At 44.1% G+C, this 19,988-nt stretch overlaps 1 protein-coding gene and 1 long non-coding RNA gene across 2 annotated transcripts; one reads left to right on the forward strand and one right to left on the reverse strand.

Annotated features, from left to right (window-relative positions):
- Positions 1–1,433: 1,433 nt before the first annotated feature.
- On the forward strand, positions 1,434–19,835 carry RTRAF (RNA transcription, translation and transport factor). The gene is made up of 8 exons (XM_063159631.1): positions 1,434–1,602; positions 4,584–4,708; positions 6,640–6,739; positions 10,815–10,901; positions 11,773–11,861; positions 15,272–15,340; positions 17,930–17,978; positions 19,497–19,835. Exons 1-8 carry the CDS (start codon positions 1,542–1,544, stop codon positions 19,649–19,651), a joined length of 735 nt encoding a protein of 244 aa, XP_063015701.1. The 5' UTR covers positions 1,434–1,541; the 3' UTR covers positions 19,652–19,835.
- LOC134420002 (uncharacterized) lies at positions 7,052–7,937 on the reverse strand. The gene is made up of 3 exons (XR_010028219.1): positions 7,723–7,937; positions 7,365–7,499; positions 7,052–7,244 (listed from the first exon to the last, which is right to left on the reverse strand). It is a non-coding gene; the product is annotated as an uncharacterized LOC134420002 (long non-coding RNA).
- Positions 19,836–19,988: the final 153 nt, after the last annotated feature.

Here is a 19,988-nt window from a genome sequence, read left to right on the forward strand (position 1 = left end):
CAGGTTCAGACTGAAAGAGCGGAAGTTTAGGTTGGATTTGTGGAATTCTTGGCTGGGAGGCTGGTGGCACAGGGTGCCCAGAGGCTGCTCCTGGATCCCAAGGCCAGGCTGGACAGGGCTTGGAACACCGCGGGACAGTGGAAGGTGTCCCCTGCCATGGCAGGAGTGGAACTGGATGGGTTTTAATGTCCCCTTCCAACCCAAACCATTCTGGAATTCTGGAATTCCAGAAAAGCTGAAGGAGGCTGAGGTGCCAGGGAGCCCCTGCCCCGCTGACACCACTCCAGGAAGGAGCTGGAGGAGATCCAGCGGACGGGAGGGGAATGTCCTGAAGGGAAAGGGAGGCAGAGCGCCCTGGATCCCGCTGAGGCCATGGCGGGGGCTGGCTCTTCCCGCTGCCATCCTGCAGCCGGTGCCAGCTGGGAAGGGAAGGGAAGGGCTGGCACGGAGGAAATGTCAGCATGAATATTGCAGTGGCTCGTCACGCTGTCACCGCCTGGCTGCCTGCAAAGTGCCACCCCAGCCATGCGGGAGAGGGGGACATGAGGGACGGGGGCGGCCTCGCTCCCAGCCGGAGCTCATCCCTTCCTTCCCCAGGGAAAAAACCTTCAACTGGAGCCTTCCCAGTGCTGCCCAGCGCAGATCTCTGCTCCCCAGTGCAGATCTCTGCTCCCCAGTGCAGATCTCTGCTCCCCAGTACACATTACTGCTCCCCAGTGCTGCCCAGTACAGATCACTGCTCCCCAGTGCTCCCCAGTCCAGATCTCAGGGCTCCCAGTACAGTGCAATGCTCCCAGTACTCTCCAGTACAGCTCAATTCTCCCAGCACAGCTCCCCAGTACAGCTCCTAGAGCTCCCAGTATAGCTCAGTGCTCCAGTAAAGCACTTCCAGTACTCCCAGTACAGCTGCCAGAGCTGCCAATACAGCTCCCAGAGCTCCCAGTACAGATCAGTGCTCCCAGTATTCCCGGAACAGCTCTCAGACCTCCCAGTACAGCTCCCAGAGCTCCCAGTACAGCTCCCAGCGCTCCCAGTACCCCCCAGTATAGCTCCCAGCTATACGCCGGCTCCCAGTACTTCCAGTACAGCTCCCAGTGTTCCAAGTGCATCTCAGTGCTCCCAGTACCCCCACAATACAGCTCCTAGCTCTCCCAGTACGCCCAGCACACGCCCCAGTTCCCCACTGGCGGACACCGCGCCAAAGCCCCGCCCCCTCACACAGACCCCGCCCCTTCACACTGACCCCGCCCGTTATACGCCAAACAGGCCCCGCCCCTCCGCCGCCGCGTCCATACCCTAGGCAGAGCATCCACTTCCCCTCCCGGCAGCCCATTCCGCTCTTTGATTGGTGGAGATGACCGCCGCTCAGCGCGCTGACCAATGAGCGAGCAGAACGCGGAGCAGGGGGCGGGCGTTCTCCTCCTTCCGGTCCGTGCGGTGCCGTCGGCGCGGCCTGAGCGGGGGAGGCGGCGCCGGCACCGGGATCGGGATCCGGGATCCGGGTCGGGATCGGGGCCGGCTCCGGGAGCGGCACTGGGACCATGTTCCGCCGCAAGCTCTCAGCGCTCGACTACCACAACCCCGCCGGCTTCAACTGCAGGGGTGAGGGGGCTGCGGGGAACCGGGGGAGGCTGGACGGGGATTGGGATGGGATCCATGGGATGGTATGGGACGGGATTGGGATGGGATGGGATGGGATGCATGGGATTCATGGATGGGATTGGGATGGCATCCATGAGATAGGAGGGGATGGGATTGGGATGGGACGGGATTGGGACAGACAAGATTGGGATTGGGATGGCATCCATGAGATAGGAGGGGATGGATTGGGATGGGACGGGATTGGGACAGGACAACATTGGGATTGGGATGGCATCCATGAGATAGGAGGGGATGGGATTGGGATGGGATGGATGGGATGAGATAGGATCCATGGGATGGGATGGGAGGGGATTGGGATGGATCCGTGGGATGGGATTGGGATGGGATGAGATCATGATTGGATGAGATGGGATGGATGGGATGGGATGGGATGCGGTTGATGGGATGGGATCCATGGGATGGGATGGGATGGAATCCATTAGATGGGATGGGATGGGATGCGGTTGATGGGATGGGATCCATGGATGGGATGGGATGGAATCCATTAGATGGGATGGGATGGGATGCGGTTGATGGGATGGGATCCATGGGATGGGATGCAGTTGATGGGATGGGATCCATGGGATTTGGTTGGGGATGGGATCCATGGGATGGGATTGGGATTGGGATGGGATCCATGAGATGGGATGGGATGGGATGGGATGCGGTTGATGGGATGGGATGGGATTGGGATGGGATCCATGGGATGGGATGGGATCCATGGGATGTGGTTGATGGGATGGGATCCATGGGATTTGGTTTGGAATGGGTTCCATGGGATGGGCTGGGATTGGGATGGGATCCATGGGATGCGGTTGATGGGATGGGATCCATGGGATTTGGTTTGGGATGGGATCCATGGGATGGGATTGGGATTGGGATGGGATCCATGAGATGGGATGGGATCCATGGGATGCGGTTGATGGGATGGGATCCATGGGATTTGGTTTGGAATGGGTTCCATGGGATGGGCTGGGATTGGGATGGGATCCATGAGATGGGATGGGATGGGATCCATGGGATGCGGTTGATGGGATGGGATCCATGGGGTTTGGTTTGGAATGGGATCCATGGGATGGGATTGGGATTGGGATTGGGATGGGATCCATGAGATGGGATGGGATGGGATCCATGGGATTTGGTTTGGAATGGGATCCATGGGATGGGATTGGGATTGGGATTGGGATGGGATCCATGGGATGGGATGGGATCCATGGGATGCTGTTGATGGGATGGGATCCATGGGATTTGGTGTGGAATGGGATCCATGGGATGGGCTGGGATTGGGATGGGATGGAAGGGGTCCCTTCCCCCACAGCCATTCCCTGGCTGAAGCTCACCCAGAGGCAGCGTGGCCCAGCTGGGCTTTGGGCCGCGGTGACACCGCAGAGCTGTCACCTCCCGTGTCACCCAGCCCGGACATCCCTGTGTGCCACAGCCTGGGAACTGTGGGGTTCCAGCCCCCAAAAATCGGGATTTGGGGTCAAGAGGAGTCAGCGGTGAATGGAAAAATGTGCAGCCATGATATTTATGCTGTTTTGTGAGAGGAGCTGGGGATTAGTGCTGCATGTGTCATGTGTGTGTGCTGAAAACAGAGTTAGAAACTCAGATTCTCTGCTGTTTTTTCACCTTTCTCTCTGTGCTCCATAAGTTATAATTATATTCCCAATAAAAAGAATCTGGTGGCTGATGCCTTTAATGAGGACAGTCAGCTGAAAAAATGAGAAACACTCAGGGTTGATTTTTGATCAGAGAATGCACAATTTAAGTGGGGTTTTATATATATTATATACAGTAGGGTTTTATATAGAAATATGTATATTTATAACCACTAATACATATTATAAATACATGCTAACTAAAATAAATATATAATATATATTTAAATATATATATAAAGACATAGATAAGAAATATTTAAATATATACTGACAAATAAATATACACTAACTAAATTGTAAATATATATTATAGATATATAAGTATATACTAACTGAAATAAATATATACCAACTAAATATACAAATAAATAAATATACAAGTAATAATTTACATAAATTCTATAATTTGTACATTAATATAAAAATATAGACTATATAATATATAATTATGTATTATTTATATATCATTCCTATAATTATGAATAACAATTTATTATATATAAATATGTACTAACTAAATGCACTAACTAACTAAATATACTATGTGTATAGTAACATATATAATAAATATACTAACAAAAATAAATATATACAAAATATATAAATAATATATATTATAGATATAGAAATCTATACTAACAAAAATAAACATACTAGCGAAATATATAAGTAAATATATATTATAAATGTATAAATATATACTAACTAAAATATGTACTAACTAAACACATAAATAAATATATTTTCTAAATATATAAACATATACTGACTAAATAAATATATACCACTAAGTACATAAATATATATAAATATATATAAATATATACTAACTAAATAAATATATACCTGCTAAATGTATAGATTAATATATATTCTCAATATATACATATATACTGACTAAAATAAATATATACCAACTGAATATATAAATAAACATATATTATAGACATATAAATACATGCTAGCTAAAATAAATATATACTAACTAAATATATAAATTAATATATTTTTTAAATATATAAATACATGCTGACTGAATTATATACTAACTAAATACATAAGTAAATATATATTATAAATATATATTAACTAGTAAATATATATTAACTAAATATATATATTTGTCACCCACTAAATACCTCTTTAGTGGGTTTTCTATATGTTTGTATATGTATGTGTTGTTTTTAATGGGAAAAGTGCTCAGAGGCATCAAGATTTGTATGAATCAGATGAAAACTTGAGATATTTTTGAATTCCTGCTCTGTTTGCTCCTCCCCACAGATGAAACAGAGTTCAGGAATTTCATTGTCTGGCTGGAGGACCAGAAAATCCGACACTACAAGATCGAGGACCGAGGGAATCTGAGGAACATCCACAGTGAGGACTGGCCCAAGTCCTTTGAGAAGGTATTTCCTTGCTCCAGACATTGCTGTCAATGATATTTCACAGCTGCTGTGGCTCTGCAGCACAAATAAAGAACTGAATATTTGTCCTGTTACATTTCTAGGAATTTAAATGTATTATTGGAGCCAAACTGGGGGAGTTTATGACAATGGGGGAATTTTGTGCATAGTGTTTTCCCTCAGCTTTGTCTGTTTAATAGGTGGAGTGTCCATCCCAAACTGGTTTTTGTCTTTTTTTTTCTTTTTTTTTTTTTGCCTGATTTGATTCAGCTCTTGAACCAGAAGCAAGTCTGCAAATAAACAAATTTTTTCTGCATTAATGCTCCTTTTGTCCCAAAAGGAGGTGGATGAGGCTCCTGCAGGCCTTGCCAGCATGTGGGGGAAGCTCATCCCTGCACCTCCTGCTATTCCTGATAGATTTTTCTGGTTCCTTCTGGTTCCAGATGGATTTTTCTGGTTCCAGATGGATTTTTCTGGACCCAGTTGGATTTTTTTCTGGATCCAGTTGGATTTTTCTGGACCCAGATGGATTTTCTGCATCCAGGTAGATTTCTGGACCCAGATGGATTTTTTTTCTGGTTCTAGATGGATTTTTTTCTGGACCCAGATGGATTTTTTTGTCTAGACCCAGATGGAATTTTTTTTCTGGATTTCCTGAGCTGGAAATGTGATGGATTTTTCTGGTTCCAGATGGATTTTTCTGGTTCCAGATGGATTTTTCTGGACCCAGGTGGATCTTTTTTCTGGACCCAGGTGGATCTTTTTTCTGGACCCAGATGGATTTTTGTGCATCCAGGTAGATTTCTGGACCCAGATGGATTTTTTTCTGGTTCCAGATGGATTTTCTAGACCCAGATGGATTTTTTTTTTTTTCCTGGACCCAGATGGATTTTTTTGTCTAGACCCAGATGGAGGTTATTTTCTGGATTTTCTGAGCTGAAATGTGATGGATTTTTCTGGTTCCAGATGGATTTTTTTTTGTCTAGACCCAGATGGAGTTTTTTTCTGGATTTCCTGAGCTGGAAATGTGATGGATTTTTCTGGTTCCAGATGGATTTTTCTGGTTCCAGATGGATTTTCTGCATCCAAATGGACTCTGGGTGATCTCTGTGCTCCTGAGCATTTGCAGCCCCCCAAAGCTCTTGAGCTTTTCCTCTTGCTCCCATTTCCCTGCTCTGTAATTCCCAGTGCTCATCCATCCCAATTTTTTTCCCCTCCTGGAAACTCTTGCTTTGCTCAGTGAATTATTCCAATATCCTGGAGGTGAAATGGGAATATCTGGAATTCCAGGCTTGTGGTGCCTTTCCTGGCTTGGTGACAATGTCCTCTCCATAATTCCCAAGGAATTCCTCTTTTCCAGCCCCTGGAAAGCAGAAATCCCTTTTCCCAGCTGTGTGGCACTCCTGTCCCTGCAGCAAAGGGACATGACAGGATGTCACCATGTCCTGGATTTTGGGTCTCGTGGTCTGGGACAGAACCTCAGCCTGGTTTTGTCCTCTCTTGTTGTACAAAATCCCTAAAAAAGGAAAATTTTACTTCTGCTGCTGCAGGGAATGCTCTGGTGTGGGGAAGCCTTAGGTGGTTTCATTCCAGGTGGGAAAGCTTTGTTCCAACTTGTTCCCCCTTCCCTTGTTCCATCTGCTCTGTGGCATGAGCAGAGAGCAAAGCAAGGGCATTTTGGTACAGTCTGGCAATAAAAAGCATTCATTAAAAATAAAATTCCATTCTCAGGTGTCAGACTTGTGCTGGGGGTGCTTTGGGACACTCCAACACGGATCAGATGCCACAGCAGGAATTTCACAGTGACACCTCTTGTTAATTAATATTTTCTGTGAGGCCAGTGGGAAAGTGACAACAGTTCTGTGCTCCCAACTGATTCATCCACTAAAATCCATTTTTTTCTCTTTTTTTTTTTTTTTTTTTTTGCTGACCAGTACATGAAAGATGTGAACTGTCCCTTCAAAATACAGGAAAGACAGGAAACTGTGGATTGGCTGCTTGGCTTGGCTGTGAGGCTGGAGTATGGAGATAATGGTATGAGGAAATCTATTTGATATCTCAAAATGGATGGGGAGTGGGGGATTCTGATTCGTTTCACACAATCCTGTGTGAAATTCACGTGGTTTGGGTTGGAAGGGACCTCAAGGATCCATGGGCAGGGACACCTTCTACTACCCCAGGCTGCTCCAAACCCCATCCAGCCTGGCCTTGGGCATTTCCAGAGATCCAGGGGCAGCCACAGCTTCTCTGGGAATTCTGTCTCAGCCAGGAATTCCTTCCCTTTGGTTTGGAGGAACTTTGCAGCATTCCCTGTGAGGTCACTCCCTGTGTTCCTTGCATCCATTCCATGTTCCATTTACCTTGGAGACAATTTCACCTGAAACCTTTATTGCAAAGCTGTGCTGTCCCCGTGCCTTGGGACAGCTCCATCCACTGCCCAGCTTTCCTGGGATCCTTGCTACAGCTGGGAATTCACTGGCAAGCAGCCAAGTGTGTCTTCTCCTCCTCGAAGCCCTCCTGTATATTCCTGCTGGTTTTTCTGGAGAATCACAGAGAGATTTGGATTGAAAGGAAGCTGTAAAGACCTTCCAGTCTAACTCCCCCTGGGCAGGGCCATTTCCAGGCAGGCCAGGTTGCTCCCAGCCCCATCCAGCCGTACCTGGAACACTTCCACAAAGGATGTCCTGCACCTCTGCAGGTGCTTCAGGTAGAGCTTCAGCAAGTCAGGATCTTCCTTCAGCTTGGAGAGCAGCTTGGAGGTCTTGCAGGAGCATCCAGACTTCCTGCCACATCTCTGGAAGGGACAGGGACAGAGGCACCTCAGGGCTGTCCCAGGGAGCAGCTTGTGTGGGAATCATGGAATGGTGTGGCTTGGAAGGTTCCTTAAACCCCACCTCATTCCAGTCCCCAGGAATGTTGAGCCTGTCCTGGTTTTCTCCACAGGGGCTGGGCACATTCTGGGAAGTCCCTTCCTTGTCCCCATGGGCTCCTGGCCTGTGGCACCAGCCCTCCCTCACCTTCCTCCAGTAGGTCCTGCTGAGGAAAAGCAGCAGGAGCAGCAGGCACAGGGCTGGGATGCTCCAGCAAAGCACCTCTGCCACGGTGGTGCCCTTGGGGGCAGTGCCCCTCTCCAGCTGGGGCACATCCCACACCAGGGTGGCCCAGGAGGGTGGGCACGAGCGGGAGGTGCTGCTGGGGTAGAAGCAGCTGAACCCAAAGGCCACCAGCAGGAGCTCCTCCAGGCTGGGCATCCCTCTGGGGTCCTGCTCAGGCCATCCCTGGGTGGCACCTGCAGCTCTGCACCTTGGGGACGGGAGTTGTCACCCCCACAGTGCCACCAAATGTGCTGTGATGTCACAGTGCCCTTGCACACGCCAGGTTCCACAGGCAGGGACACCTTCCCCTGCATGGTTTCAATTTGCATCAAAATCAGACAGTGTCAACAGGATATTTCACTTCTTTAAAAGAATAAAACACAATTTTGTGTGTTTGTTTGCACCCCCTGCTCAGAGGAACTGTTTCTTTTCAGCTCCCATGGGACTGGAGCAGCATAATTGCATTTTTTCTTTTTTCTCTTTTCTTTTTTCTTTTTTCTCTTTTCTTTTTTCTCCTTTCCTTTCCTTTCCTTTCCTTTCCTTTCCTTTCCTTTCCTTTCCTTTCCTTTCCTTTCCTTTCCTTTCCTTTCCTTTCCTTTCCTTTCCTTTCCTTTCCTTTCCTTTCCTTTCCTTTCCTTTCCTTTCCTTTCCTTTCCTTTCCTTTCCTTTCCTTTCCTTTCCTTTCCTTTCCTTTCCTTTCCTTTCCTTTCCTTTCCTTTCCTTTCCTTTCCTTTCCTCTCCTCTCCTCTCCTCTCCTCTCCTCTCCTCTCCTCTCCTCTCCTCTCCTCTCCTCTCCTCTCCTCTCCTCTCCTCTCCTCTCCTCTCCTCTCCTCTCCTCTCCTCTCCTCTCCTCTCCTCTCCTCTCCTCTCCTCTCCTCTCCTCTCCTCTCCTCTCCTCTCCTCTCCTCTCCTCTCCTCTCCTCTCCTCTCCTCTCCTCTCCTCTCCTCTCCTCTCCTCTCCTCTCCTCCTTTCTCCTTTCCTATTTCCTTTCCTATTTCCTTTCCTATTTCCTTTCCTATTTCTGGATAGAGCCTATCCCATTGTAGATATTTACCCCCTTTCTCCCTGTGGGATTGCCTTGATGAGAACTTCCTCTGAAGGGTATTAAGTGCATTATATTTAGTACTGAATTTATTCAGAGAAGTTATTCTTAGACCACTTATAAAAAATTTTTTTTTGTTTTTAACAAGGAGTGGATGTGGAAGCCTTGGGAACTAGGACAAAGTTCTGGAAAAGTGGAGTTAAATCTTCCAGCAGTTCCATTTCCTTATGGAGGGAGTGGGAATACAAATGTAATTACTGGTGGCAAAATAACAACAGCCAAAGTGCTGCTTTTCCATTTCCTGTAATTCCTACAGGGATGGGATACAAATACCTGTGCTGTGATCCTCAGTCCCTCAGGATGGGCAAAATGAGCTGCCTATGCCTTGGGATTGTGTGAAAAAGGAGGAGTTCAGGAGATTCCATCTTCCAAAGGCTTGGAAATCCCCAGTGTGGGCTGTGAAACAAACCCTGAGCTGGAAATGTTTTATTTATTCCTCAGGACCAACATCATCTCCCAGTTCTTGATCCCTGCTCAAGGCTAAGGAACTGATGGATTTTAGAAGGGCAGATCTGGGAGATGCAGCTTTTTTGCTAAATTTTTGCTTCTTTTTTGCCAGGGATAGGATTAAATTGCAGGACAGTGATACCTCAGGTTCAGCTTTTCTATTTTTCAGGTTCTGTGCTGCTTTAGTGTGAGGGTCTGGGCTCCATATCAGGGGATGGTTCTGATGAGGTGCAGTTCTGAGCTCTGTGCACAGAGCAGGGAGACAAAACAATTCCTGCTCCAGCTGGGCACCAAGGACAAATGACCCAAATCTTAGCCCAGGAGCACAAACACCGTGGGCTGGAGAGAGAAAAACAAGCAGGGTGGGACTGCCTGGGCTAAAGCTGGAATGGGACAATGAACTGCAAGGTGCAAATGGACCAAAACTTATAAAAGTGAGAGACCTGTGACCCACAGTTGTCCATTTTTGTGGCCATTTTGGGTTGTGCTGCCCAAGGTGGGTCCATGGAGGAGATGCTTTGAATAAATCCCTGCTTTATTCTGGAGCTCCATCCAGCCTCTGCTCTAGGGCAGCCTGAACAAGGCATTATGATATTTCCTGTGGGGACTGAGATGTTTATCAGTTCTTATCTCTGTCACAGTCTCACAGACCCTGAGTTCTGCAGCACTTCACTCTAACAAACTAAAAATGGAGCCCCATCTCTCTCTCTACAAGGCCTGTTAAGGATAAACTTAAGAATTAAGTGTCCAGTTAATTTAGGTGTCCAGTTAAGAAATGACACCTCAATTATTTTCACTTTTAACCCAATAACCAACCACCCATGGCTGCAATGGGGACGTTTTTATCCAATTACACAAAACCACCCAAACCCATGGAGAAGAAGGTGAAGAAGGAGCAGCCTCACCCTAAAACCTCCATCTTTTTTTTATATATTGCTATATTCTAAACCCTTAAACTCTAAGTTTCCCACCCTGTGATATCACACACTTCTATCCAAACCCCACACCCACAATCCCAGTTCTGTCATTCCATTCTGGAAGCTTCCCCACGGCCTCAGGTCAGTGCAGTGTTCTCCTGGGGGTCAGAGCCTGGCAGCACAGAAAGTCTGAAATTATCAGCAATTCCCAGGGTTCCAGCACTTGTTCAGCCTTCTGGGGTGAGGCTGTAATGAAGAGGATCCTGCCCTAAACGAAAGTCTGGAGCAGGCTCTGAGGCTGGGAGTTCCTGGAGCAGCTCACAGGAGTGTCTGCTTTTGGTATCATTAACATTGGGAGCTCCAAAATCCCAGTTTATAAACCCAGAAACCTCAGTTTATAAATCCAGAAATCTCAGTTCATAATCCCACAAGCAACAACCACACCCCAAAAATCCATCTGTAACACCACAGCTCCTCGCTAAACTTGGAGTTATTTCTTTTTGCCATTAATGCTGGTGATTTTTGTGTTTGCCTCCTCATTTTGCAGCTGATAAATACAAGGATTCCACCCCTGATGGTGCTAAAAATGCAGACAACACAGCAAAAAATGCAGAGCCCCTGATTAACCTGGATGGTGAGTGTGCCACAAGCTCCTGGGTGGGGATGTGCTCCATGGCCTGGGTCTTCCTCAGCTGGTTAATCCTATGTTGTAGATTTTTTTAAAGCTTTAGGAATGCAGATCTGAACATTTACATGAACAGCTCTGCTCTGTAAATCATAATTATTTATTTTAAGTGAGGGAGAAGTGGCAAGATGCCTTAAAAAGTAAAAATATCCAAGGAAACATGATGGCAGGCTGGTTACTTCCATGCTGTCAGGGATTTCATGTTGGCTTTTTCTTCCCCAGCTGTTCTGTCATCATAATTTTAATTTCTTTTTTCCCTGCTTGGCACAGTCACAATAAATGGAAGTGGTGGGAAAGAGCTGCTAAAATCAATCCTAAATCTTCCAATATTCTTCCATTCCTCCATCTCCAAAAAGGCAGGGATTGATCCTGCCCTCACCAGCAGCAAGGATAAAAAGATACCAAACAATAAAAATGTACAAATAATGTACAGCAGACAATACCTGCCTGTAATTTATATTTTCAAACACTTTTCCTGGCTGTGTAGCCCAGTGCTAATTCCTCTGCAGCCAAATTGTTTCCTCACTGCTTGGAATTATGGAGTTAAGGTTGGAAAAGCCCTCTAAGATCACAGAGCCCAACAATGAACCCAGCACTGCCACATTCAGCACTAAATAATGTCCCCAGTGCCACATTCTTGTTTTTTGAACACTTCAGGGGTGCTGAGGAATTTTCCCTTGTCCATCCTGAAGAGCAATCCAATGTCATGGAGTGAGGGAGACACTTCTGCCTGCTGGAATCAGTGAAACCAAAATAAATTATCGTAATTTTTTAATGAGAATCCTTATTTTTTTCCAATAATCCTTCTTTTTTTTTCCAGTGAATAATCCTGATTTCAAGGCTGGAGTGATGGCTTTGGCTAATCTGCTTCAGATCCAGAGACATGATGATTACTTGGTGATGCTCAAGGTGAGTTTCACACTTTTCCCACCTCTATTTTTTCCTTCTTTTCCCCAGTGCCTGGTGTGTGTTCATAGCTTGAGGTGCAGTTACTGATAAATATGAATTTTTAGGCAAAGATAGGAAAAAAAAAAAAACATTTCTGTGTCTTTTCAAGCAGATAAGAAGACATTTCATGGAAATTCAGGGAGAATTATCCTGGTAAACAATTTTAGCTGAGTTCTTTAAGGAACATCCTCAAAGGAGAAAATTCTGTTCAGTGCTAGAAATCAGAGAAAGTTGAAAATTTAAAAGTTAATGATGCCAAAGGTGTTTTAAAACAACATCTAAGGGAGAAGCCACTGTTAAAAATTTCCTTTTTCCTTTGGTCCTATGAACTGTTTACTCCTTTTCATTATTTAATTCAAATTTTATAATTAATTAGTGCTTTTAAGTGCACTAAATAAGCTGATTAATTCTCTAAACCATCTTTTTTATGTCTTTAAGAAATTTTCTGATTTTCTGGTGGAACTTTATAGATTTGGGGTTAAAATAAACAATACATTATTGATGAGAGTATAAAATCCCAAGTTCCTACTTGATCATGTCATACTATGGGAATAAACTTTGTTTGGTTTGGAACAAAAAGAAAAGCATTTAACTTTAAAAGAAAACTCATAAAGTTCTGTTCATGGCAATAGTTGTGATATTTGCTAAAGATATTTTTGAGAAACCAAAAGCTGTGGGTATTGAGGTTTATTTAGTGTTAGTCTGTAACTCTTGGAAATGATAATCTGGTTTTTGAAGGAATTCTCAGCCTGCAGTTATTCCATCCATTTTTTTCCCTTTCTCTCCAGTATGGTTTCCTACTTTCCCTTCCCAAAATATTTTTCTTCAATCTTTAAAGGAGCATGGAGATCTCATACCCCCCACCAAAAATCACTCAAAACGCCCCAAAAATCAGTGAAAAGGGAATCAGGTAGGGAGGGGAGACTCTGGGTGTGGTGATATTGAGGATTTGCAACTTGAATGAGCTCAGCTCTTATCAAAATTCCTTCAGATCTTTTTTGAAAGAAACTTTAGAGAATTTATAATTCTGCATAAATAAATTTATGCAGAATTATACGCTGAGTAAAGCAAACTTTACTGGGTGTATAATTCTGCATAAATGTATTTGTATAATTCTGCACAAATGTATTTGTATTTCCACATCTTTTTTTCAGACAGATTTGGGCAAAACCAGCCTGAATTTTCTTGCTTTTAATTCCAGCAAGAGTGGAATCCTGCAGTGAAAAATCCCCATTCCAGGAGCAATGCAAAGCTGCTTTTGGGGTTGAGATGATGATACTAGAAGGTGTCAAAATCTTAAATTCTCTCCCACCATAAGCAGGTTTGCAGGGAATTTCTGATCCCTGTCCAGGCTCGCACACTCAGGAGTGGATTTTAGGGAGAGCCAGAGGGTGCAGGCACAGCACAGACATCTGGGCAGAGATTTAGATCCCATTTAAACCTGGCAAGTGGATCAGAAAGCATCTGTGGGACACAGTTGGATATTTCCTAATGCCAAAAGCACTTGGAATTCTCTTCCACAAAGGTCTGGTTTCACTGCTGGAATGAAACTCCCCATCCAACCATTCCTTTGTCCAGGCCACTTCCTTCAGTGACAGATTTCTAGAAGTATTTAAGTGACAACTATCTGGTATCAGTTCAACTTTTAATCATGACCAAAACTGGGAGAAATCCTGGGGGAGAAACACAGAGCTGCTTCTGTCACTTTTGGCTGCTCATCAGGGAGAGTCTGAGCAGTGTGTTTGACAGAGCCAGTTCTCCTTTCCTGTGGAAATCTGCCTGCAGTTATTTTTGGAGGCATTTGGAGCTGGAGGTATCAGTAACTGATAGCTCTGATAAGATTTCACCCCATGTGCTGGAGCCAGGGAAAACAGATGAGCACCAGGGTTGTCAAAGTCAAGGCTGCTCTTGTTCCCAAGGCTAAAATTGATTCCTTTCTGCTCTCAAAAATTGATTCCTTTCTGCTCTCAGTCTTTTCCTAGCCTGCCTGGGAAGCCTTGCTCTAGGTTTTTTTGCATGTGGGAGGAGGTTCAGTACCTCCAAAAGATGCTGGCAGCAGGATTTCCTTCCCAAGGCAGCATTTCCATCCCAAGGCAGGATTTCCTTCCCAATTCATCATTTCCTTCCCAGGGCAGCGTTTCCTTCCCCAGGCAGCATTTCCTTCCCAATTTAGCATTTCCTTTCCAAGGCAGGATTTCCACCCCAAGGCAGCATTTTCTTCCTCAGGCAGCATTTCCTTCCTAAGACAGGATTTCTATCCCAATTCAGCATTTCCATCCCAAGGCAGGAATTTCATCTCAAGGCAACATTTCCTTTCCAAGGCAGTGTTTCCTTCCCAGGGCAACATTTCCTTCCCAAGGCAGGATTTCCGTCCCAAGGCAGGATTTCCATCCCAGGCAGGATTTCCATCCCAAGGCAGGATTTCCTTCCCCAAGCAGGATTTCCTTCCCAATGCAGCATTTCCTTCCTAATAAAAGATTTCCTTCCTAAGACAGGATTTCCTTCCTAAGACAGAATTTCCTTCCCCAGGCAGCATTTCCTTCCTAAGGCAGCATTTCCATCCCAATTCAGCATTTCCTTTCCAAGGCAGTATTTTTGTCCCAAGGCAGTATTCCCTTCCCAAAGCAGGATTTCCATCCCCAGGCAGCATTTCCTTCCCAGAGGAGCTGCATTGCTGCAGAGTTAAAGATGTGAGAACTCAGGAGAAGAGGATTGGTGCTGCTGCTTTGGGGCTGTGATCAGCTCATTTTGGAATCATGGAATTGTTTAGCTTGGAAAAAGACCTTTAAATCATTGAGCCCAACCATTGCCAGCACTGCCACGTGTCCCCAAGTGCCACATGCACACAGCTTTGAAATCCCTTCAGGGATGGGGATATCACCACTGTGAAACCCTTTCCAGTGCCTGTCCACCTTTCCCTGGAAGAAATTTTCCCTGATATCCAACCTAAACCTCCCCTGGCACAGCTTGAGGCCATTTCCTCTTGTTCTGTCTCTTGTTCCCTGTCAGGAGATCCCAACTCCCACCTGGCTCCTCCCTCCTGTCACCCTCCTGAGCCTCCCTTGCTCCAGGCTAAAAATCCCAAGATTTCCAGGCTGTTCCTTGTATTTTGCAGCTTCTGTCCCAGGAAGGGCAGGAATTAATGGTGTGAAATCCATGTCCTTGTCACTTCTGGTTCTGTCACCTGGGTGAGATCCTACATGCCACGATTATTCCTAAATGGAAAGGTTTAAGGGCTGGAAAAAATATAAAAAAAAACCTGTCACAAACCTGGGTTTGGGGTTATAATTTTGGCTCTTTTTCCCTTGGAATTACTGAGAAATGCCTCAGGACATGAATTAATTCCTGTTCCCTTTCCATGTTTTTCCCAGGCAATTCGGATTCTGGTTCAGGAGCGCCTGACACAGGATGCCATAGCCAAAGCCAGCCAGTCCAAGGAGGTTTGTACCCATGGCCAGATTTAATTATCCATGCTAATTAATGAAGATAAAGCTCTGTCCCCTCAGTCAAAACCATTTCTGTTCCAACACTTCATTTAGGAGGATGGTGGCAGCTTCATTTATCCCAGCCATGCTGGTTCCAGCAGATCTGGGGGATTGTGGAGGGCAGGACACAAAGCTGGGTTTGTTCCATGTCAATACAAACACACCTGTGTGAGAAATCATGGAAAAGCTCTTCCCTGAGTTATTTTCCACAGGATTATCCTGATTGTCCTATAGAGTGAGGGGAAATGCATGGCCTGGCTTTTCCTTGGGATTAGGCACCATAAAGAAGTTAAATTTTCCTTGTTTGGAGTGATTTTTTTCATATGGACACCTCATATTTGTTCAAGGAATGGGATGTTGGACATCCAGCTCCTCCCTCCTCTCTTTCCCAAGAAAAAAAAAAAAGGAGCAGTGAAGGAAATTTCTGCCCTTAAAGTCAGATTTTTGCAGAATTCTTTGCTAACCACGAGCTGGCTGTTGGGAAAGATGTTCCAGGGGATGACTGTGGGTTTTTAGTTTGGGATTTCCTCATCATTCCAGATCTCTCCAGAATTTGGGAAAGGCAGCCTCACCTGCCCTGCAGGTGTATGAGTGTCCCTGCTAAAGCAGCTAAATCTGCTAAATCTGCTCAAAGAACCCAAATTCTTTCATTTTTGTTGGCAGCTGCTCACAACAATCCATGATTTATTTATTTCTTTATTCATTAATCAAAGCTTTGGACCTGCAAATCCATAAAACTGTTCAAAGAGCAGGAAAATAGGAAAACAGCTGAGCCTGCTGTCTTCATTTCAAGGTTCTGTAATGTTAATAAAAAGCAGCTTTTAGTTGTTGTTTTCATAGCTGCACAGCTGGGATCAAAATGGGATTTTCTTTTTTTTTTTTTTTTATCTCAGGGAATTGTTCATTTTTGATAGATCTCCAAATCATCAGCAGGGCTGAGAGGTCTCTGTCTGGGAGATAACCTGGGAGTGTTTTTTCCTTAGGAATGCCATATTCCAAGGGGTGTGGAGAAAAAGGAGTGGTGAGAAGCACGAAAATCTGTGCAAGGAGGGACCATCGATATCTTAAAAAAAAAAAAAAAAAAAAAAAAGTAAAATTAGATTTATTCTTCAGGTTTTGACTGATGTGTAAAGGGCCACATTTTTGTGCAGCATTCATAAATCAGATTTGTAGGGAATGAGGCTGGAAGTGAAGTTGTTCCTGATGTAAAAGTTGCTTTTTTTTTAGTTCATTCCCTGTTTGAAGGATCGTGAGCTTGTTGTAGGATGGGCTGAGGGGATTCCAAAGGGAGTTCCCTAAAAAGGATCAGACTCCAAAGCGTGGGAAGAAGGGAGGGTAAAGAATTCCCTGCTAGCAGGGGACACTGGAGGAACCTTGGGGAATTTATCCACAAAGAACTGTGAGAGAAAAAAAAAGACAAAAAATGACAATTTTTCCTCAGTACCCCCCAGGCTGGCAGGAACCTTAAGTACAAACCTCAGTTCTTAAAAAAAAATCCTTGTAGGAAGTCTGATATTTCTGGAATCTTTCTGAAGTGGCTTTAGTGGCATTTTGATCACCAGTTTTAACAGTGGAGATGGATTTTTAAGATTGCAGTAAAACATGGATTTTACTATAAAGGCCATGGAAAAACCCCACTTTTTGCAGATGAGTTGCAGCCACCAGTTTGTGTTTAATTTGTGTTTTGATCAGCTCAGATTCTTTTTTTTTTTTTTTTCCATGTGTATAAAAGCCTTTAAAGGAAATTTTCACTGTCTAAAAGCTTTACAGCCCCATCCCTGCAGAAATTAATGGTATTGAACTCTTGATGTTTTTGTTGTGCAGAATGCAAGGCTTTTGGCAAATGTTGAAAAAAAAAACCAAACTTGCTGAGGGTAATAAAAGCAAATTCTGGCATTTGGAATGTTTAAATCTAATTTTAAGTGCATGTTGAAGCTCCCTGAGTAAAGATTTAGTGTGACCACTCCTCTGCAGCTGCACAAAGGAAACACAGCAATGCTCAGAAATCACCACTAATAAATTTTGCCTTGGAGTGTTTTAATAGATAAAATGTTCAGAAAAACGGATTATTTCCCTTTATTCGTAAACTTAACACTTGAGCAGATGCTTGTGGGGATGTTGTGAGCTCAGCAAAAGTTGATTACAGAGAATTTGTGCAGCTCTTTGCAGTCAGCCCCTGCTCCAAGGCTGGCAGCTGTTGAAAGGCAGGAGTTTCTAAGAAAGCTCAGTTTTGTTTTCCTGGGAAGCTGCAGGGTTGGGTGATGGCTCCCAGTCCTGCTGTTGGCCTTTTAAGGATTGAATGCAGGCACTGTGTATCCACCGAGGGATTCTGAAGCAGCAAGATTTTTCTGTAATAATGCTCAGGGTTTGGTGTTTCAGGACACAAAGGGAGTTGTTTAACCAACTTTTCAAACTTTTCAAACTTTTCACACATTTTTGTCTAAGCAAAACCCATATTTTCTCCCCAATACCTGCTGTAGTCGTTGATTTGATTTACCAACATTTAAATGACATTTTTAACACTTTTTTTTTTTCCTTTTCCAGGGTCTGCCTGTTGCTCTGGAAAAGCACATTCTTGGATTTGACACGGGAGGTGAGCACTGCCCCTAATGTGACTTTTAAATGGGAATGTTTGCCTTTGACAGAGTTATTACTGTCAGATCCAGAGCTGATGTGGGCAGCAAAAAACCCTGCGGTGGAAAGAATTCCTCCCTCCCAGCTGGTTATTTATGAGCATCCCTGAGCATTTTGGGTTTGGAACAGCAAAGCCTCAATCCAGTCTGTTTGGAATCTGTTGAAATAACAGCTTTGAATGCATCCTGCTGTTGGTAAATCCTGCTGCTACCAGCAGAGGACAGCTGTGCTGCTCCATGCACTGCAGCTGCCTCCTCTCTCCTAAAATCCCACCCAGGCACCTCAGCTTGGCAGCACCTGATGGGTTATTGATAAACCTGATGGGTTATTGATAAACCTGAGGGATTATTGATAAACCTGATGGATTATTGATAAACCTGAGGGATTATTGATAAACCTGAGGGATTATTGATAAGGAACAGCCAGCCAGGTGACCTGGGACTCAACAGGATTCACTTGTGCTCCACATTACTTAAATCACTGCTTGGAATGTTTCACACCAGCCTTGGAGAGGGAGGTTGGAATGAGATGATCCTTAAGGTGCTTTCAGCCTTTTGTGTTTTTAATTTATTGTTTTTATTAATTTTATTGTAATGCGAATGTATATAATTAATAAGTTGTTATTATATGTATATATTGTATTACACATTGCATTTTAAATTTATTATAATATATTGTATTAAATTATAAATATTATATAACATATATATTATGTTACAAATTTATTGTGCAATTTTAATAATTGAATTTTCAATTTATTTTATATAATTATATTTTTATATTATAAATTTCATTATAATATGTAGATTCTTATTTTATATAATTATATTTCTGTTTTATTATTTAAGTTTTTATTATTTTATTATATATATATTTTTATTTCTTTAATGTATATTTTTGTTTCTAATTTGTTTGTATATTTTATTTTTATATTAATTTAAGTTTTTTAGGGGTTGTGAATTAAACTTTTTTGTGTTTATGGAAGGTTTTTTGGGGGGGTTGGGGGTTTTTTTGTGGGTTTTTTTTTTTTTTTTTGTTTTTTGTTTTGTTTGTTTGGGGGATTTTTTGGTTTGGTTTGGTTCGTTTTTTTGCAGTTTTTTGTTTGTTTGGGTGGGGTTTATTTGTGTTTTTTTGGGGGTTTTGGGTTTTTTTTTTTGGTGTGGGTTTTTTCTTTGTTTGTTTGTTTTTGGTTTGGTTTGATTTTTGGGTTTTTTGTATTAAAAACCTTTATTTTTATGGTTCCCTCATTCCCTGCCCCTGGGCTGCAGGACGGTGGGGAAGCTTTGGAGGCCACCCCATCCCTCTCCAGCAGCACAGAAAATTGTCCTCTGCTTCCTTCCACCCTGGAAACCACCAGCAGCAACACCACACAGGGCCCTAAAACTCCCTTAAATCCCTCCTGTGAGCTGAAAACCATGCGTAAAAAGCTGAGAATAAAATTGTGGATAACTGCATTTCCTCTGTGTGCCCTCCCCAGACGCCGTCATCAACGAGGCTGCGCAGATCCTGCGCCTGCTGCACATCGAGGAGCTCCGCGAGCTGCAGACCAAGATCAACGAAGCCATCGTGGCCGTGCAGGCCATCATTGCTGACCCCAAGACTGACCACAGACTGGGCAAAGTGGGCAGATGAAGGGAGAGGAGCTTCCATTCCAGCCCCCCGTGTGTCAGTGCAATTAGGGACAGCTCCGCTCTGGCGTGCAGCTTGGAACGGGGTTGATTTGCCTGTTTGGGAAAGAAAACAGGAAATTGAATTCTGACTTCTGATGAATTACCAGATTTTTTTTCTTGAAATAAATGAAATCGAGGGAAACAGATTGTTCTGGTGAGCTCTGAGTTGGCAAATAGGACTTTTTTTTGTGTGTGTGTGTGTCTCTTTTTCATTGTGTTTGGCTTTGTGTGGAGGGGAATGTTACATAAAATCTTCTTTTCCTGAGGTCCTGCCCTAGGAACAGCTTGCTCCTGGCTTG

The sequence above is a fragment of the Melospiza melodia genome, chromosome 6 (assembly GCF_035770615.1).
Source record: "Melospiza melodia melodia isolate bMelMel2 chromosome 6, bMelMel2.pri, whole genome shotgun sequence".
Lineage (NCBI taxonomy): Eukaryota > Metazoa > Chordata > Aves > Passeriformes > Passerellidae > Melospiza > Melospiza melodia.